At 35.5% G+C, this 22,534-nt stretch overlaps 2 protein-coding genes across 2 annotated transcripts in view; both read left to right on the top strand.

Annotated features, from left to right (window-relative positions):
• Positions 1-15,846, top strand: part of LOC132159378 (NACHT, LRR and PYD domains-containing protein 12-like) — a 46,306-nt gene extending 30,460 nt beyond the window's left edge. Inside the window, exons 9-11 of the mRNA XM_059568880.1 lie at positions 651-824; positions 11,732-11,902; positions 14,552-15,846. Of these exons, the coding sequence (XP_059424863.1) occupies positions 651-824; positions 11,732-11,902; positions 14,552-14,849 (643 nt within the window). The 3' untranslated portion in view covers positions 14,850-15,846. The remainder of the gene's footprint in view (positions 1-650; positions 825-11,731; positions 11,903-14,551) is intronic.
• The window catches only part of LOC132159382 (NLR family CARD domain-containing protein 3-like), a gene marked incomplete at its 3' end in the record, with an annotated part of 187,679 nt that overhangs the window by 59,262 nt on the left and 105,883 nt on the right, over positions 1-22,534 (top strand). The window lies entirely within an intron of this gene.

Here is a 22,534-nt window from a genome sequence, read left to right as displayed (position 1 = left end):
TATGTTATATATTATTATGTAAAGTATAATATTAAAGACTATAATAAAATACAATATTGTATTGTGTTATAGTTCATATATCCAAGTTGCCTGTCTGGAACGCAGCACTAGGTTAACGTCAATAAACGATAGTTTACTACAATTAAGATCCATTCTATAAGATGGCATTTCAGCACTTGACAAACGGACAGCGACTCCTGAGTATCACTTAAAGCACAGCTACGTGCAACTGTACTTTTGGATGACTGTCCTGCAGGAAAGTCCATTGATCATCCGTGTCTCTAGGAACTTTTAATGTCTTGGAAATCTTCATATAGCCTAAAGTAATACAGTTATTTATTCTCTATAGCTTCTCTATAGCTTTTGCAAGATCTCTGTTGACTTTGCCATTTTTGCTACAATCTCTGAGAGGTTGAGTAATTTTGATTGCAACTGTAGATTATAATTGTGGAAAATTAAAACGGCCAAAAAAATTTAAATTGCATTTGTTGTAGTTTTCGTTCACCAATATATAACTTTACCCAGCTTAACTGTGAAAAGAGTCAATTCAGGTCAAAATCCTGTAGTCCATCTTTTTATTTTCTTCATTCTAGTACATGTACTTGTGTAACAATCTGTGTTATAATGAAGAATAACATCTTTACTAATAGACTTTCAGACTGCAGTATCACTGAAGAAGGTTATAAAGCTCTGTCTTCAGCTCTGAGATCAAACCCTTCACACCTGATAGAGCTGGATCTCACAGGAAATGATCCTGGAGAATCAGGAGTGAAGCTGCTCAGTGATTTACTACAGGATCCAAACTGTCAACTCAAGACTCTGAGGTGAGACCTGATGAACTAATGTTAAATAAGTTATACACATGTTAATTATTTATATTATATAAATGTTATTTCACTAATTTAGTAAGGTATACAATTTGTTGCATCAAAAATTTTGAAAATGGTCAAACATGAAAGATCAGATGCTGCAGCTGCTGTTGTTTTGATGATAAATGTCAGCACAGTTTAGTTGTGTTAAAAGTTACAGGTTAATCAGACATTTTGGGTCACTAGATGTGCTGGTGTTCAGTAGTTTGGAGCTTCGATAGTTAACATTTATGATTGTGTTATTGTGGACATTTCTCATTAAACATATTCAGTGTGATTTATTATCCTGATTGTTTAAATGTTACTGAATGCACTGCACATTAATATCCATCAAGCTCAGATTCACAACACAGTAGATCACTGATCTAGAATAGAGAACTGGATTGCTCATGACGTCATGAAAGTGAAGCCACCATATTGGTAATCCCTAGTGTGTGTAAACGGTCTATTGAATAAATAAGAAATTGTATGATTTTAACAAGAAAACATCACATAAGTCAGCGCTTTTAAATCTGAAGTATCCCTGTACATTCTTACAACACAAACAATCAAGGGAATTTTCCCCTACATATTAAAAAGCTACGTTCATTACAGTAGCGAACATCATGAACATGATAAACATCAGACGGACACGACCTCAACATATAACAAATGACAAAGTGCTCATTCTGAAATCTGATTTATTTGTATACACGTATACCTTTATTCGCCTTGAACAGTTATTCATTGTTTATATAATTCTGTTATAGAGTTTTATTTGTACAGTAGCTGCTAGATGCAAATGTTTCAACAATGATTTCGTTAACAGCATTCATTTTGAAGCAGGTAATGATTTAAATAGTGGTTAAATTATTATTAATTTAGCATACAACATTTCACATGGAAACAGAAGATAATGTTAGTAAAAATATGCACGATCTTGGCGAGTCTGAAATAGATGTTTCTCAATCAGGACATTAAAAATATACACGTAATCATTTATGCAGAGAAATAACTGAATATAGACAGTACGTACATGAAGCTTTATTACAAGATGGTCAATTAAGTTATTAATTTCAGTATAGAGCAATTTTAACAGTTTCTGATACTAATAGGTTCATATTTAATAATTCCTGAATGTACATAAAGAAATAGGCTATATTTTGTGTTGGATCAGTTACCAGTGTCATCAGTGCGCAGCAAACACACACACCTAAATGGATTCAATATATACTTATCCTGCCCAAAAAGACCATAAACATTGCAGATAACTTGAAGTAAAAATGACTTTACATACAAACAACATAAAAAATAATACTATTTGACTGATTTGCTTCAAATCGGGTGATTTTAGGTCAGTGGTTTGCATGTGACTCAATGGTGCTCTCTGCTGGTAGGGAATAGTAAGATGACTGATCAAACACTTCGGTGGCTTCACTGCCTTTTGGCAGTTTAGAATGTGATGAGTGATCCAGTCATATATAGATCAGTGCTGTAGATCTACTACAGTAGATATATTACAGGTCACAAACATGTGTTGTGTGTCAGGAGAGGATCACCGATAACACACACACACACACACACACACACACACACACCTGTCTGAACCTGCAGTTCCTCTCATAATGAGCAGAATTACTGTTGCATCAACACAGACATCAGTTAAATAAAACTATCCAGAGATGGTCTGAACCTATATCATGTTCCTGTTAGTGGATCAGCAGTCCAGTGTGTTATGTGTGTAAACATAACAGAGGTGGAGGCAGGCAAAGTCTTGTTTAAAAAGGGGGATTTTTCTTAAAGGTTTACTTTCAACCAAAGAGAGAGGAAGGGTTACACCAAAAACTGCAGATTTAGCCCCTGGTCCAGTTTTCCCTTTTGTTTGCCAGCAAAAGTCATGTGCTTGCTTCCAGCGTCACAACAGTATTTAAACCACTCTGCTCATTAGGAACGAGACACCCTTCGCTGAAGACTGTAGCGCTGTGACGTCACGTACGTACGTCACGTACGTCACGTATGTATGTCACGTATGTACGTCACGTATGTACGTCACGTATGTGTTTACCGCGCATGCGCTTGTAATTTGCATTGCGTGATGACATTAGTTGTTTTCGGGTCGTGCGTGCATTAAAACGATGCGCATACTTAAAAGAAAACTCTAATAAAATGTTAAAGTATTAAAGAACATTACGGTGTAAAAAAGACGGGGAAAACAACCGTGTTTAACCATGTTTCATTTGAGGTAAAATTATACGGAATTAAAGTTTATTCTGTAATATCTGTGTAGTATCTTACAATATATTAACATTCTGGTGCACTTTACTTCACTGTGTATATTGTTATATTACACTTTATTGGCACCTTATATTTCTTATTGAGCTAGTCAAAATTAAAACAGATAAAGTACAGTCGTCGGCTCTAATAGTGCAGATGGTAAAACGTGTGTTGTTCACAATTTGATGCAATCGATCCGGGTCCGAATCTGCCTTTTGACAGTTTTTTTCTACCTTTTCAAATTTCAAATCACATCAGAAAAGCATTTATTTTAAATAAAAACGAAGGAAATAATCAAACAGTTTTGAGGGAGGGCTTTATTGTCCTAATATGCTGGCATCCATTTAATAATTTGAATTAAAATTATAATTTACACTCAGTCATTATTGCATACTGTTTTATAATGTACTACAATACTGAGGTGCAAATAATTGCCACTATTTGCAATAAGTAATATAAATAGCAGAAAATCCTGCTATTTTAACATAGTGTAAATCTATAGCCATTTGTTCTAAGTGTAAATAGCCACTGCCTTTCTTATTTTAATCTTTCCTTTGCTATGGTTCTTGTTTATCTATTTTTTAACTAGAAATTTGGACATTTTTCTTTTGCTTAGGTAATTCTGCATGTGAAACATTTAAGCCAATAAAGTAGTTTTAAGTTCAGTTGACTACATAGAGTATATTTTCAGTGTCTGCATCCCATTTTATGCAAGGTGCCTCAAAAAAAAAAAAAAAAGAAAAACTGGTGACAGTGATCTTTTTTTATTTATTTCAAAGAACAAAACAGATAATGTAATTGTATATACAAAGACAGATTAAGACTATAGACATGACACAAGAAAAAAATATCTGAAATTCACCTCCATCACTGATAAAACAATAAGTCAAGCAGTAGCCCTAAAATTCTTTGAATGGATAAAACCCACACAGGACTCTCCTCCTGCGATTCTCACACAGCCAGGTGGACAGTCTTTAAATATCTCACTGCACCGGAGGCACTGGGTCAGAGAACATGACGCCCGGAGCTCAGGTTGTATTGTTCAGACAATGCACTCCAGTTCACAACAGCACTCCAGTTCACAACACCTAATTTACATAAAATAACAAACAATACTGAAAGCAATATTAAATCATTTTTAAGAAAGGCAGAAGAGCCATACAAGGAAAATATTTAAAATGTATTTTTAAATATATTATAGCATGGTGTTAGAAAAAGTGTTATTCGCTTTGTCTGTAAACTACCTAAGAGATTTAATTTAACAGCATTAACATCAACTAAATTAATACATTTTGTCAAGTCAAAATTTATGTTGGCTTGACTTGAGAAAGCATGGCCTGAAAGTTTGAAGTTTTTGTCAATTTGAAAATTTTACAGTTGAGGGCTATACAGTCTGTCAGAGAAAGAAAAACAGATAATTACAGTACTCTAGCCACATGAAGTGAGTCTCTTCTCTGAATTTTTTCTCACTGACAATGTCCCCAAAAAGTCATATTAAGATATATAAAGGTCAATTTAAGAGGTAACACTTTACAGTAAGCTGTCATTAGTAAACACTAGTTAATGTATTACTTAACATGAACTAACAATGAACAATACATGCGTTGCAGTATCTATTAATCTTTGATAATGTTAATGAAAAAGATTACAAATGTGATATTTTTTTTTGCAATGCATGCAACCATCAATGGCATTACTTACATTAATAAAGTATTTCTGCTCTATTTGAATACATCTTTAATGGTTCATTTTAGGTGAATTAAGACTATGAAAGACCAGCATTCGAATACTATATCATAAAACATGGCACTCTCTATGATTATGACCAAAGCATTATTACAATTAAAAGCAATTTTAAACGCACATTTTTAAGAAAACAAATGTAACATCTCATATCCACCATACCTTACGATCATCCGGAAGTGAATGAACCTGGATATGCGCATTAATGACAGTCAGTACGGCCCACAATCGTATTTACAGTAAATACATATACGTTACTGCGCATGCGCGGTAAACACACGTCACGTACATACGTGACGTACATACGTGATGTCGCCGCACTACAGTCTGCAGCGAGGAGTACTTGTTAGGAACAGGTGCAAGAAACTGGCATATAATAACAAAAGAGACCTAACAAAAAACTCTTGGCCACTAGGGGGCAGCCATAATTAGTACAAACCATTACTTTAACCATATAAAACTTCATGCACAGGTAACACAGTGTTTGGTGAATTCTGCTTGATAATAATAGGAAGATCAACTAAATATATCTCTATGAATGCTTAGCTGTCACAAGCTAGTTATCTCTTTGCTAACTTTTCTCATCTCCTGCTTAAAAGCCAGAAAGATCTTCAGATTTTTGAGAATCATGATCTAATGAGCTTTTGCCCCTGAGTTTATTTTAAATTTACTTTTATCTTGCACATTGAATTGATTCCAGCTTCATCTTCTCTTCTGCAGGTTTTTGGGTCCTGCTGCAGATGAAGGCTGTCAGTATGTGACTGGAATTGTGGGTAAAAACCCGTTACTCCTGAGAGAGCTGGATCTGAGTGGACGTGAACTAGGAGACACAGGAGTGAATCAGATCTCTGCTCTACTGCAGGATAAACACTGTACACTCAACACACTGAAGTTCGTTCTTTTTAAATTGTTACAAGGACAATTTTTAATTCTTGCTTTATGTGTCTTGTATAAGAGATTGCTGACTAAAAAAAACATATGTGACCTTTGTAAAGTGGCTATCATCATCATCATCACCAGTATTTGTCATCTGTCAGCTGAGACATACTGGTAAATATTCAGATTAAAGCGTAAGTGTTTTCTCTTTATGCAGTCTGAAGAACAACTGTATCACAGAAGGAGGTTGTCATGTTCTGGCTGCAGCTCTAAATTCAAACCCTTCAAATCTGACAGAGCTGGATCTGAGTGAGAATAAACTAGGAAACCCAGGAATGAAGATCATCTTGACTCTGTTTGAAAATGTACAGTGTAGACTGGAAAGGCTGATGTAAGTGTTTTAAAAGTGTATCCCCTCAATTATCCAGACTCTAGTGACCCACCACAGTTTACTAAATGTGAAAATATTTTACACTTCTCATCAGGACATCAAAATAATCTTGACATTGTGATATGAGTTATTGCAGTCACAAAAGGCTACATTTTAATTAAAAACACATGCGTAAGAGGGAAGTGCATTTACATGTGAGCAGATCATGAGTTAGTGTCAATAAATCTTGTTCTTCAAGCAGTAACCTCCAACATTTAGCATCAGCACACTGAAGAAGCACTGTCTTTAAAATTCATATCTATTGTTTTTAATGCGTATGTGCGTATGTTTGAACGTATGTGCGTTCAAACAGTAGTGTCATCACTCAAAACCTGTCAGTGGTTATTAACTACAACACAACTCGCAAAGTTTCCCATTAAAAAATGTACTGGGGACAGTCATGGCCTAACGGTTAGAGAGTTGGACTTGTAACCCAGAGGTTGCGGGTTCGAGTATCAGATCTGGCAGGAATTGTCTGTAGGGTGAGTGAATAACCAGCGCTCTCTTTCACCCTCAATACCATGACTGAGATGAGACACTTGAGCAAGGCATTGAACCCCTGAAAGCTCCCTGGGCACCGCTGCATCTGAGAGTTGTCCCCTTTAAAAATATGATTAAAACCATGCTGTGTATTGTAAATAACAAAGTTTTATACTTTAACTTTATAAGTAGTAAAACAAAGCAAACTGGGCAAAAAATGTGTTTTAAGTTTATAAATGTTTTGAGTCTCCCCTCCCTTGCTTCACAGTGCTTTGGTCCAAATGCCTGCTTTCCTCTTTTAAATCACCTCAGTGTTGCCGAGTTTGTGGTTTTCCAGATGAACTGGGCTACCTATCACTGTTTCTCTGTGTTGAAGCGACCCTAATAATGTGATATGAATGTGAATTTTACTGGAGAAACCCCACAGCAAAATGTGTATTTTACCCCCCCAGAATGATTTTTTTACTGTGGAACCCCCCTTGAAACATAATTGTGCTAGTATTGAGTAGCAATTGGCTGGGTTTTGTTGCAAAAACCCAGCAATCCTGCATCACCTACACACACACACACACACACTTGTTAATTTAAGACCTCGACTTGGCTCTTTTTTAAAGGATAACAGTGAGTTCAGTACACAGATGTTTGTGAGGAAACAGCTGATCACTTTATCAACTGACAGCCTCTCCATTAATCTTGAACATGTTTACCACTAAACATTCATTTTGGAATGAGCTATATTTGGAAATAAAAACTAAATAAATGCTGTTTTATAATTAAGTAATTAAGAATTGTTTTATTTTTATTTTGTTTATTTGTATCTCCAAACAAAATTTTCCTGTCGTAAAATTGAAAGCATTCAATAATTCAGAATAATATTTAATATGAAATATATTTTAAATGAAGATGTGGTTTCGGTAATTTTATCTCTTAAATCTCTTGATCTATTTCTGATATTTTTGTTATGGCTAGTAGAAGTTCTGAATTGCTGTTAATTTAAGAAAATGTTGGTGAGCGAGTTATTTTAAGGTCATAACGTGAATTTGGAAGGTTCGCTGAATTTTACGTTCCTGTAATTTCCTTTGTTTTTGGCAGATGATGTTAACAGATTTAATCAGATTTGTACAACAAAGTGTTTATAAACCTGTTATGAACTAAACACATAAACTTAAAGGTCACTGTTCAGTTTTCCACTAAAATAAAAGTCTGAGAACATTTGAAAGTAAAGAAATTAGGACAGCGTTGTAAGTATGGTTTAGGCTTAAGTGCTGTACTTTAAAATGCAAAATATTGTAATAATCAAATTAAAATAATAATTTCACAGTGTTATTATCATGCAAATCTCATATTGGTGGATAAAAGTGACATGACATACACCCAAGTATGGTGACCCATACTCAGAATCCATGTTCTGCATTTAACCCATCCAAAGTGCGCACACACAAACAAACACACACACACACACACACACAAACACACACACTGTAAACACACACCCGGAGCAGAGAGCATCATTTATGCTGCGGTGCCCGAGGAGCAGTTTGGGGTTCAGTGCCTTGCTCAAGACTCCTCGGTCATGGCATTGCCGGCTTGAGACTCAAACCCACAACCCTAGGGTTAGGAAACAAACCCTCTAACCACTAGGCCACGACTTCCCCACAAAGTTTGTGTCAGAAATGGGATTAGTAGCTAAAATTAGTAGCTAAAGCAGCTATTTGTGTAATTGTATGTATATATCTTAATTAGTTGTGTCCTCTCTTCTACAGGTTAAACTGCATCAGTATTACAGATGAAGGTTGTGCTGCTCTGGCATCAGCGTTTAATTCAAACCTCAGAGAGCTGGATCTGAGCAGGAATCAAATAGGAGACTCTGGAGTGACAGAAATCTCCAGTCTGCTGAGAAATTCACAGACACTACAGATACTCAGGTCTTAATTTGGTTAATCTAAACATGAATCAATGTAAAGCTCCAGCTGGTCTATAAACTGATCCTGTGTCACAAGGAATGGGTCAGTAATGTGAAATTTTTGTGTTGGTGTAGATACATTTATAAAATATTGACAAACAGATTGATTTTTGGAGATGATGGGAAATGTTAATATCCTAATGGTGTAATAAATGTTTTTAATGTGATTTATTTATTTAGTCTTTCTGAAGACTTTCAGATTGCAGTATCACTGAAGAAGGTTATAATAAAGTTACATAATTTTGTTATTATAAAATCTTATGACTCAAATGTTACATTATATTGACAATATCTCTTTTTTAATATGCATCAGCATTTTTTTTTTATTTTATCCTGGATCTTCAGAAAAGCTTGTATTTGTAAAGTACTGCAGTCTCTGAGGGACTGAGTAATTTTTATTGCAACTGTAGGTCATAATTGTGGGAAATTAAAATGCAAGAATTGCAGATTACGTTCACCAATATATAACTTTACCCAGCTTTACTGTGAAAAGAGTCAATTCAGGCAAAAATTCCTGTAGTGCATATTTTTTATTTTCTTCATTCTAGAACATGTACTTGTGTGACATTATGTGTTAAAATGAAGAATAACATCTTTTCTAATAGGCTTTCAGACTGCAGTATCACTGAAGAAGGTTATAAAGCTCTGTCTTCAGCTCTGAGATCAAACCCTTCACACCTGATAGAGCTGGATCTCACAGGAAATGATCCTGGAGAATCAGGAGTGAAGCTGCTCAGTGATTTACTACAGGATCCAAACTGTCAACTCAACACACTGAGGTGAGACCTGATGAAATAATGCTGAATAAATTATATACATTTGAGTTATTTATATTATATTTTTCTAATAATTTAACGGCCTCGAGGCAATTATTTAGCTTATACTGCGGTTGCCACATCTAAAGACATCAATCAGATGATAGATTTAAAGGGATTCATCTGGTTTTTGTACTTAAATCACTGTTGTGAGTAGGATTATTTCTTCCGCATCTCATCCAATGCCTCTTTTGCTGGATCCAAAACATGATTTTAAAGCTGGTAATGGAGGCTTGAGCCTTTGATAGCATTCTAATGCAGTTATTAATGAAGTTATTAAAAAGAGAGGGAGAAAGACAGAGACGCACAGAGAGGGAGAGAGAGAGAGAGAGCTTGTGTGAATTAGTCTTCCTCTGTGCTTCCCTCAACAGTGTTCTTCAGCAGTGTCTCTAAACAGCTGTTATTACCTCGCTAATGAGAAATGTCATGTGTGTTTACTTTCAGAAAATCATCTGTCATGTTGTTGTTTTTGTTAGTCCTGTAACTTCTGTTATAACAGCTTTACTATATGTGAAGTGATATGAACTGTAATGAGGTTAAGAGAGCTGCCTGGAACTACGTTCACCGTGCGTTTCCCAGAAAATAATGTTTGTCAGCCAATCAGATTCAAGCATTCAGTGGCCCTGTAGTATAAATTATATTATATTATTACACTTATTCAGCCAGGTACACAATTTGTTGTTGAAAATTATCAAACATGAAAGATGAGATGCTGCAGCTGCTGTTGTTTTGATGATAAATGTCAGCACAGTTTAGTTGTGTTAAAAGTTACAGGTTAATCAGACATTTTGGGTCAGTAGATGTGCTGGTGTTTAGTAGTTTGGTGCCTCGATAGTTAACAATTATGATTGTGTTATTGTGGACATTTCTCATGAAACATATTCAGTGTGATTTATTATCCTGATTGTTTAAATGTTACTGAATGCACAGTACATTAATTTCCATCAAGCTCAGATTCACAACACTGTAGAGCTACTACAGCAGATCTATCACAGACCACAAACATGTGATGTGTGTCAGCGCAGTTTGGCTGTCTAACATCGGAGAGAGAGAGAGAGAGAGAGAGAGAGAGATTGCTTTTTTTTTTGGCTCACACTTTTCTTTTCCTAATTTTACAAGTGGCAAGTTACAAAAAAACAAGCAGTGTCTGATCACAGCCGGGTGTTCCCCGAGTCTGATGATCGCACGGGCATTACACACAATGTTAAACAGACCCGGGACCTGAGGTAATAGATTCGGACCCGACCTGGACCCGGCTGATCATTTAAAATATAGACCCGAACCCGTTCGGGTCGACGGGTCTCGGGTACACTGTGAAGACCTCTAGTCTGAAATAGATGTTGCTCAATCAGGACATTAAAATTATACACACCATAATTTATTCAGAGAATAACTGAATACAGACAGTACATACATGAAATTAAGCTATAATATATATAAAATATAAATTAAGCTTTTCATTTTAGTAAAGAACAATATTTACAGAAGCTATTGTATTATTCATTGTATATTCAAATCAATTTCTGATACTAATAGGTTCATATTTAATAATTCCTGAATAATTACGTAAATAAAGAAATGGGCTATATTTTGTGTTGGATCAAGTTACCTGTGTCATCAGTGCTGAGCACTGATTTTAGGTCAGCGGTTTGCATGTGACTCAATGGTGCTCTCTGCTGGTAGGGAATAGTAAGACGGCTGATCAAACACTTCTGAGGCTTCACTGCCTTTTGGCAGTTTAGAATGTGATGAGTGATCCAGTCATATATAGATCAGTGCTGTAGATCTACTACAGTAGATATATTACAGGCCACAAACATGTGATGTGTGTCAGGAGAGGATCAGTGATACACACACACACACACACACACCTGTCTGACCCCTGCAGAATTACATCAGATAAATAAAACTATCCAGAGATGGTCTGAACTCATGGCACCTAATAACAAAAGAGATGTAACAAAAAAAACTCTTGGCCACTAGGGGCAGCCATAATTAGTACATACCATTACTTAAACCAAATAAAACTTCATGCACATTTAACACAGTGTTTGGTGAATTCTGCTTGATAATAATAGGAAGAGCCGGCATCAAAAGATCAACTTAATATATCTCTATGAATGCTTAGCTGTCACAAGCTAGTTCTCTCTTTGCTAACTTTCCTCATCTCCTGCTTAAAAGCCAGAAAGATCTTCAGATGCTTGAGAATCATGATCTAGTGAGCTTTTGCCCCTGAGTTTATTTTAAATTTACTTTTTTCTTGCACATTGAATTGATTCCAGCTTCATCTTCTCTTCTGCAGGTTTTTGGGTCCTGCTGCAGATGAAGGCTGTCAGTATGTGACTGGAATTGTGGGTAAAAACCCGTTACTCCTGAGAGAGCTGAATCTGAGTGATCATGAACTAGGAGACACAGGAGTGAATCAGATCTCTGCTCTACTGCAGGATAAACACTGTACACTCAACACACTGAAGTGAGTATCTTACATCATTTCACATGTTACATGACTAGTAATGTTACAGTCGTCTATTTTAATTCTCATTTGAGTCCGACCCCACGTTATAAAGCTTGGAAGAGCCAGGACATTTTTAATATAACTCTGATTATATTTGTCTGAAAGAAGAAATTCATATACATCTAGGATGTCTTGAGGGTGAGTAAATCATGGAGTAATTTTCATTTTTGTGTGAACTATCCCTTTAAGTGCACAGGGGTTGGAGAAAATAATGTGAACACATTAGAAATATCCAGTATTTTATTAATGTGTTTACCATCGTTTGCCTTTAATACAGCTTAGAATAGATTCATACAACTTTTGAATAGACTTTCAATTAAATTCTGTCTCTAACTTCTGCTGTGACTGCTGAATGTGTTCATGTTTACTGACTACAAACTGAGGATTGAAGACTAATTAAAAAAAATTATATGTGTGTATGTGTATGCATGTTTCTATATTTAAATGTAATTTCATAAAGGCAGTCTGGTTTCCACTGTCTCTTCTGGGGCTTCCTCTGGGACAACGGCCAGGGTTTTTTGGCCGACTGGGTCTCTGAGTTTAGGTTAGAGGAGGTTATGAATGAAGCTGGAGTTTCTCTGCGTCTGGAGAGCATCAGTGCAGAGGATCATTTCATAAAGTTAAAGACATTAATAATAACAGCTCAGAAGTCACTTTCAGACAGCAGCGAGTGTTTGAAATAACTTCTGTTTGAGATCTGATGTGGATTATGATCACCTTACAAGGCTGAAATATTTATAAGAGATAGACTATGCACACTAGCCATTAACATTACCATAGTAAACATGGTAAGACCGCTTGAAGAAATCAGAGTCAGCTTCTCATTCAGACGATCACAATAGTGTATTATTTAGTGTAGTGTATAGTAACATGTTTTATCGGTCCTAACTCATCTACGCTCCATGTAAATCTTTAACAAAGCATGCAAACAAACGTCTGCTTTTATCATGTTTATTTTGTGATCGTGCTGGTTTCAGTGACTTATCTATTATTAGTTTTCTGATAACTTCTTTGTTGGTGAAATGGAGTTGTGTGCCGTTGTTCCAGAGAGGCGTGTAAAGGGTGTTTTAATGAAGCGCTGAGGAGTTTCTGACCCGACGGTGGAAACACAGAGTGATTCTGGGCTCAGTGCTACAGGTCTGAATTATTATGTTACACTGACACGTCATCAAAGTATTAGTCCTTTACCACGTCACAAACTCATCAACACTGATTTTAGTAGATTTTAAACCTGGAAGACAAAAATATTGCACAAATCTCAAAATGAACCAGATTTGTTCAACAATTAAAATGAATGAATGCTAACATTGTCTTCTATGATGTGCAACACAAACACCTCTGATACAATCTCAGAAAAAGTAGTGTGGGGTTTCATGACCCTTTAAAAACTAACTTCTCATTACCATCACTGACTGTTACCTTGTTTATATATGTCAGAGGTCGCACGCCTCTGGAGCAACTAGGGGTTAAGTGTCTTGCTCAGGGACACATTGGTGTCTCGCATTGGATTCAAACCTGGGTCTCTCACACCAAAGGCATGTGTCTTATCCACTGCGCCATCAGCACGTGTATTTGTAGATTTTTATATGTTCATATATTTTTGTATAGTTCATCTGTCTATATTCTTTACTAAACATGTTTGTGTAAGAAAGACTTGTAAAGTAAGTTGTTGTGTGATCGAACTTTTGAAAATTCTGCTAATACAGCAGGTCAAAAACACAACCCAATATCCAATCATTTCAATTAATAATAGCAAAAATACACAAACATTTCTCTTTCATCCAGTGGGACAGAACTGTTTTCATTGTGTTTATTAATGGGACACAACAGAATAGTTCTGTGCTGCTGTATCAGAACATATTCATAGTGTTTATTGATGCTTCATATCATCTCTCTGTCATCAAACACCAGATTAATGAATGTGTAACACAACTGAACAGAACCGGTCCAGACTGGGCTTTATTCTGTGCAGGCATTGCTTCTTCAGTCTGACCTGTTTCAGAGAAATATTACTGTACTTCACATCTACACACACAGACAAACCTACAGTTTTATTTAGATGTGCAAAGTTGAATCTGTGTAGCAAAGCTGATCAAGTCACTGGACAGAGCAGAGCGAATGCATTTACGTTGTAGTGATGTTCAGACCAGAATCAGTTTAAACACAAATACACAGCAGTCAGGACTTTTATTTTAGACAATATGATCAGTTTTAGACAAAAGATGAAATAAGAATTATATGACAGAAATAAAAAGATGAAATATTTTAACACCTTTCACACAAGGTTGTTAGGAATTAACACTTCATTGTATTTCTATCAAGAATCAGCACAAATTGTACATAAATCATGAGAAGTGTCAATTATTTGATTAAATGAACAACTTATTTGTTTTTCTGTTTTGAAGACAAATTGTGGAAAATTATCCAAAGATATTCAGACTCTCTTCATCTGTTTTTTGTTTTATCAAGACTTTATTAAATATTTTATCTTCTCTCTTTCTCTCAATGTAGATTAAGATGCTGTGGTTTGACAGATGAAGGTTGTTCTGCTGTGACTTCATGAACATAACGTGTCTGATTCATTGTGTTTTCTCTTTCTGTCTTCAGTCTGTGTGTATGCAGTATTACAGAGAAACAGTGTCTCATCCTGACTTCAGCTCTGAAATCAAACCCATCACACCTGAGAGAACTGAACCTGAGCAGGAATAAACTACTAGGAGACTCTGGAGTGAAACACCTCAGTGATCTACTGATGAACACACAATTCAAGCTGGAGAAACTACAGTTAGTATCATTATACTCTACAGCAGTTACAGTCAGATTAAAGATCACTGTTTACTTTCAGAAAGTCACCATGAAATTAAAGTTGACAGTTATTATTTTTTATGGAATATTTCAGTGCTGAAATGATTTATCTGAGCACATAATGTATTTCTAATCCTGATCTTTGATCTGAATAACTTTCCTTCTCCTCACAACTGTCATGAATCCTGTCCGTGGTCTTCCGTCCGCTCTCCACCAGAGGTCCCGCTCCTATTATATTGACTCACACTACACAGACTGTTATGTGTCCCCCGGACTACATTTCCCATGATCCATTGCACTGATTAACCATAACTGAAGGAGATTCATCTGTGATTATGAACGTGATATTTAATATCTTGATAGTGAACTACGGTTCTGTTTATTAAATGCTGCTCCATCTGAAATCAATCACTTTAAATAATAGTGTAAGTATTAAAATAACAAACTCAAATGGACAAAAATGTGTTTTAAGCTTATTAATATTTTGAGTCTCTTCTCCCTCACCTCACAGTGCTTTAGTCCAGGGCCTGCTTTCTTCTTGTACATATCTCACACACACACACACACACACACACACACACACACACACATTTTTCGATGAGTCCACTAGTGATAATAATGTTACCTGCTTGACAGAAAGGGTTGCCAGGTTTTCAAAACAAAATCCACCTAATTGCTTCTCAAAACTAGCCCAAACTAACCACATTTCGAGGGGGTCCCTTGGTAAAAATAGCGTTCCGGGGCTAAAATACACGTCACTGGGGTCGTTTCAACCCAGAGCAACATTGATAAAGTTTCAAATCCATGAGAAAACTGCAGACTTGGCAACACTGTGAGGATAGTAATGTCTACAACAGACTCAAGCGCTGTCTCCTGCTGCACTAATAGTAGTAAGACTTTCCTCTGTGGATACACTTCCTCACAAGTGCAATTCTAGCTTTTACGCCCAGTTTACGCCCTGCATGTGATTTATTGAGCAGCCCTACATTCAGAAGAGCACATCAGTTTTTCAGCCTGGTTCTCTTCTGAGAAGCTGGTGACCCATCAAATATAACAACAAAACATACATTAATAATAGTAATGATATTATTGCATTTTATTAAGTGCTTATTTAAATAAAATAATGAACTAAATTATAAAGTGTGATAATTCTATTTTATTTTAAAATAAAAGGGAGTATTAAATACAAATACAATTATTTTATAGTAAACTTAAAAATAAAGTGCTATTATTATTATTATTATTATTTTAATTTGAATTTGAATTTCTTTAATTTTTCATCTTCAAACTTAAACTCAGCAAGCTTTTATTTTGGCGGGTTGCTCGTAAGTCTATGTGCTTCTGGGTTTAGTCTAAAGAGCGTCAGTGAATGAAATGTCTCAGTTCTGCATTGTGCTTTGAAAACGTTAACAGGAAGCCTAGATTTATTCTTTCAGTTTGAATAGAAATCTTATACAGTACAGTTTGTGGATCTAAAATAGTAATTGTGCTTTAACAGCTGTCAATCATGTCGGTCCACAAACACACACTCTGAACTCATTTACAGCACATTTCTTATTATATAATAATAATAATTAAAAAAAAAGTATTGCTACATGTACTGTTAAGCTAACTGAGACTTGTTATAGCACTTGTGTATCATTACTCTCTCGTTCGTCTGATTGCTTCAGTTGTCTTCATTTCTGAGTTGCTTTGAATAAAAGTGTCTGCTAAATGACTAAATGTAATGTAAGTGTAAGGTTTTGGCAGTTTTTTATTTATATTTTTTTATTTATTGCACTGTATGGTGTTAACACATGATGAATTACTCACACATGAACATAACGTGTCTGATTCATTGTGTTTTCTCTTTCTGTCTTCAGTCTGTGTGGATGCAGTATTACAGAGAAACAGTGTCTCATCCTGACTTCAGCTCTGAAATCAAACCCATCACACCTGAGAGAACTGAACCTGAGCAGGAATAAACTACTAGGAGACTCTGGAGTGAAACACCTCAGTGATCTACTGATGAACACACAATTCAAGCTGGAGAAACTACAGTTAGTATCATTATACTCTACAGCAGTTACAGTCAGATTGATTTATCAATATACATAATTATTTCCAAAAATGAATGTATCCTTGTGATCTTTAATGAAAATAACTATCACTTTCCCTCATAAACACATCTCTTCTCTCGTCTGATGATGTGAAGAAGGGAAAACCTGTCAGTCTCATGAGATCACAGCAATAACAAACAATTATCAGCTTTTCATCTAAAATTAATTCCTGACCTGCAGTAAAAAAAAAAAAAACTGTTTCAAAATATGATCATAAAATGACCTCGAAATGTACTTGTTGACTTTAAACTACAATCTTAAAATGTTATTGTATTATTAATTATTGTATTTATTATTACTGTATGGTGTTAACACATGATGAATTACTCACACATGAACATAACGTGTCTGATTCATTGTTTTCTCTTTCTGTCTTCAGTCTGTGGAGCTGCAGTATTACAGAGAAACAGTGTCTCATCCTGACTTCAGCTCTGAAATCAAACCCATCACACCTGAGAGAACTGAACCTGAGCTGGAATCAAATAAGAAACACAGGAGTGAATCACTTATGTGACGTACTGAAGGATTCACGCTGTAAACTGGAGAGATTGAGGTCAGTAACATTCACAGACAAGAATCAAAATGATGAAAATCACTTTGTTTAACTCTTATGTGCTGTTCAAGGTCTTTTCAGACCCCAAATGATGTTTGCTGAAATAAAAGAAATGTTTCCTTTATCTAAATGACAAGAGACTTTGTACGGTTGTCAACACTTGGTAGATCTACAAACAGAAAATTAAATTGGATTGAGATCTGGTTGTGTGTTACTGTTAATAAAGTCACTCTCTGGAGACCCACATTGAAATGAATGAGGAAATGATCAAATCAATACTTTTTCTTCTTAATTTATCAAATAAATTCAATAAATCCACCACAATTCAGATCACAAAATACACGAAAATGAAGTGGCAACCCTTCCACACGTTCACAGTACACACACACACACACACACACACACACACACACACACAAACAAACACCCATAGATATTAATGGAGACTATAAAAATGTTGATATTGTTTGTTACATAATTTGTCAAAAATGTCTGAAGAGGTGACACTCAGCACTTTTAATGTATTTTTCTAAATATATAAAAAAATAACATAAATACTTAAACTACATGAATGTGTAGTTAAAACATTAATAAACTGAGTAAAATTACATTTCAGACCTTTTTTTTGTAACAAAATGTCCTTTGGTCCCTGTGTTCTCTGGAGAGCCCAAACAGCACGAGTGTCGTCCCCAAACGAACAGCACATAAGAGTTCAACAAAACACTTTATACTCAATATCTCATGATGAATGTGTTCACATTATATTTGTGAAAGATTCTTCATCTTAATGATTTGTTTGTAAGATGATCTCTCTTCCTCTGTTTGTCTCTTTCTAGTCTTCGTTACTGTGACATTACAGATGTTTCTTCTTTAACTCAGTCTTTGACAAACACAAAAGCTCTGCAGTTTCTAAAAGAGCTTGATCTGAGAGAGAATAAGATTGGAGACTCAAAGCAGAAGCTCATTGATGTGCTACGAGACTCAAACTGTGAACTGAGGTGAGTAAACTGCACTTTGTGATATTAAAGAGATTCATTTACCTCTGATATGTGAACAAATATATACTTTCAGATATTAGTGAAAAGAGTTGATCAAATGATCCTCAAGCTTTATTTCAAAGGGTTTGTGTCAGAATGAAATGTAAAGTTGATCAAAATGTTGAACACAAAGGAGGAAAGAGAAGAAAAGCAGACTGTCACAGCTTTCTACAGCAACAGCTGCTTTATTAATGAGATCAGTAATAGTGAATCATTAGAGTTTGAAATAGATTTGTTCAGATTGTAGGAAAACGCTGGTAAAATCAGAGCAGATTCAGCTTCAGCTCACAGTCGTCCAGCATCACATGATCAATGTCTCTGTCTCTTGTGTGTTTTTACTTTGACAAGCAACACGTCACATTACTTTACACTTACTTTCTGTAAGAGATAATGTACCTCCAGCCGCTTGTTATCACAGAATAAACCCGACAGGGTGATCAGGACTTGTGTCCTCCTGAAGAGACTTATTCTGTGATAACATCCGGCTGCATCTGCATTATCACACTTATTATATGCTTTCTTGACACACAAGTGAAGAATTAGACACAATTTAGATTCAGCTAAACACTTCTGCTCAGTTAGCAACAACTTGAACAACAAGACACACTTTGAACAATGTCTCCTCAAGTCTACTATTAACAGGAATCTCCTGCGGTTTGGTTTGAGGGTAAATCCAGTCAGTAACTGAGGCACAAGCTAATAGCAGTTGTGTTTGAATGAAACGAGTGAGAGCGCGGTGCTGTGATACGAGAGAAGTCAAAGAAACGGCCGACTCAAATACCGTATGACTGTGTGTTATTCTGCTGCTAATGACACACACCTAATGAATAACACACCTCCGAATGTCACGACTGACCAATCAGAATCCAGTATTCCAGCGAGCTGTGCAATCATTTCACTTATTTACTGAGACCAACACAAACATGTTTCAACTAGACACAAACTGATTTGCAATTTGTTCTGAACACTGATTTCTCTCTCTCTTCTGTTCCACCTTACAGTGTTGATGAAGATCCATTGTTAAGATTTATTTCATAGATATTATAGATAGATTTCAATCACCAAAAGCTGATGAATGCTGTATCTCATAAAGTGAAGTGGTCTTGAGAGGAGCAGTAAACATCAGCTGAAGATCCACAGAAGAGCTTCACTACTGTGTCTATGAGGAGAAATAAATGTGTGATAAATGTGTAAATGTGATCCATACAGGTGAAGAGACTCAGACTTTACAATCAAATAATGCAGCATGTGTGTTAGAAACATGATATTGAATGATTAATGTTGCTTTAGTATTCAAGCAGATGATCATTGTGTTTAATGTAAAGCTGGAGAATATTATATCATCATGAACTCTGTCTCTGTTAAAATACTTTCTTGGTGTAAGACTGTAAGGTCTCCAAATATCTGTTTCTAGATCAATTTGTTTTAATTAATGAAACGAGCAGGAATCATTCAGTTTGATCTCTCTTTGTTAATATTTCTTCTGCTTCAGTGTTTTATGGTAAATATGTTTCTCTCATTTGTGGGGAAGATTGTTGTAAAGTTGTTAGTCATTACTGTATAACAATTCAAACTAGAGTCATTTAAAATATAATATCTTGTGAAAGACACATTAGTGTTTTCAGCTGGATATGGATTACAAATGCTCTTTGTGTAATTGTGAAAGAGTCTGTTTGTGCATTTATTTTCTGAAAATCCCGTTCATTTTTATTTGGGAATGAAATGTCATCATTTCTAAGTGTTTCATTAAACTGCAGTCTAATCATAAATATGTCATCAGTTACTTCATTCAGATGAACGACTTTTCCAAAAGAAGATATATATATATATGATTTGTTGTTGTTGTTAGGAAAATATGATATCCATGAAACTAATTGGAGTAACTCATAACTGTGAAATGTCTATTAACTTTATCTTCAGTTGATAAATTGAATCAACAAATTATAGTGTCTGCTGACTGTATTTCCATTAGGAGATATATATATATATATATTTGACCCCACAGCTGACTGGGACTGAACACCTGTCTACATCAGTAACTCGTTCACCCGTATTAAGTGTTACGTTAAACTGCAGTCCAGTCTTAAATATGTCATCACTTTTACTTCATTCAAATGAATATGATATTTTTTTTATGATCATGCATGTATTGATTTAGGTATTTTGGATATTGAAGTCACTTAAGGAAGCCAGAGTATTGGAAATTAAATACCTCTCTATTACAAAATACTAATTATTGTTTGGGTATAAAATCATTTTCTTTTAAAACATATTCTTATTATTCCTTATACTTTAAATTGAGAGTTGTTTAAATACAAGTCATAAATTCTCTATAAAATTCAGTAAAATATTTCTAATATTTAAAATATATTTAAAAGGATTACAGTATGAAACATTAAAAGATATGTATCACACGTCTGATCTCTCCAAATGAAGCCGATAAAGAAAGTCTATATTTGTTCAGAGAAAAATGTCATTCTTTGACATGTTGTTACTCGGTGTGTCTTTTGTCTTACACCTTTAACCCTGTAATTATTCAGGGAGGGTAAGGATAGTATTATAAAGTATACTATTTTATCATATTTTTGGGCAATGCAGGCAGCATCTGAAGAGTGCTTTACTCCTCAGACCTTTTCTTCTTCTTTTTGGGTAAATCCAGTTCCACATCAATGTCTGTGACCCATGACGGATGTCCTTCCTCTGTCTCTGTTCTGTCTGTGTCTAGTAGTCTTCCTCTTCTTCATCGTCATCTTCATCTGGTTCACCTGCGCTTGATGTATCAACATGTTCTCTTCATCATTGTCAAAATCAGATTCATAACTTAATCTCTCAACAAACAAGTGCTGCAAGTGCAAGCAATAAAACAAACAAATAATATAACAGTGAAAAAGATAAATAGCAATATCATTATCCATATCCAAGATCCATATCCATAGGGTCTCTTGACCCTGTACATTTATAATGTAATATGATCAGCTGTGATTCAGTGTTTTCAGTTCTGCTTCCACTGTTTGATGGATGATGTTCTTTGGTCTTTCTCTCTTGTGTTTTCCTCTGATGTGCAGAAGAAATTGAGTTCTGGTTAAAGTTATCTTGGATGATGTGCCCAGTCCATCTCCAGCAGCTTCTTATGATGATGCTCTCCATACTTTCTTAATTGCGCCGCATGAGTAGTTGTTGGTCAGAGATGTTTTGGAGCAGAAGATCTGCAGGATTCTGGAGGTTCATCATGTGGAAAGTTGATCGTTAGGTAAAGAGCTTCTGTCGTTCTCTAACATTCAGATCTGTAGAGTAAGGTGGAAAGGACACAGCTCTGCTACAGAGTCATTCTAGTGCTGGACCTCCACATATTGTTCAGTGTTATAAAGCTGTTTCTGCTCTTGCTGATGCGTCTCTTGATGTCATTGTCTGTCCTCCATCATGTCTAATGATGAAGCCCAGGTCTACAAACTCCTCATTTCTACAGAGGTCTGCTCCTGTACTTTAATTGCTGAGGGGTTTGAGGTGTTCAGTGTTATCATCTCTGTTTTCTGCTTGTTGATCTTCGAGTCTAGTTGTCTGAGTCCAGATGTTTTCTCTGGTGAGGGTGTAAGAACAACAGCTAATCATCAGTGAAGTCAAGATCTTCTCTGGATAATGCTCGACTTAAACAGACAAACACTTCATGAGTCAGCTGTCAGCTTTCCTCACAACGGAGAGCTCAGACTCAGATGTTAATAAAATAATCTTATATTATTCATACACCAGACAGGTGAGTATCTAGAGTACAGTCTGCACAGTGTGTAGTGTGTCGTTTAGTATTTCATTTGGATATAAATTAAATTAAATTTAAGCAATGGCCATTTAGTTTTATTAATAAATCTAAATGAAACCATCAAATTGTCAACAAATGAACTTAATGAACTTTGATGCTTGAGCAGCAAATCAGCATATTAGTATGATTTTTTTTTTTCAGATAGCGAGACAACTATGACTGGGACTGTCATACACACACTGTAAAACCCGACAAGTTCACTTAACTCAAAAAAAGTGTTGAAATTGTTTAAGTGTCTGTTACCATACACTGTAAACCCTAATAAGTTCACAGAACTCTTAG

The sequence above is a fragment of the Carassius carassius genome, chromosome 16 (assembly GCF_963082965.1).
Source record: "Carassius carassius chromosome 16, fCarCar2.1, whole genome shotgun sequence".
Classification (NCBI taxonomy): Eukaryota; Metazoa; Chordata; class Actinopteri; order Cypriniformes; family Cyprinidae; genus Carassius; species Carassius carassius.
Note: the sequence above shows the minus strand (reverse complement) of the source record. Positions and strands in the feature narration are given on the sequence as shown.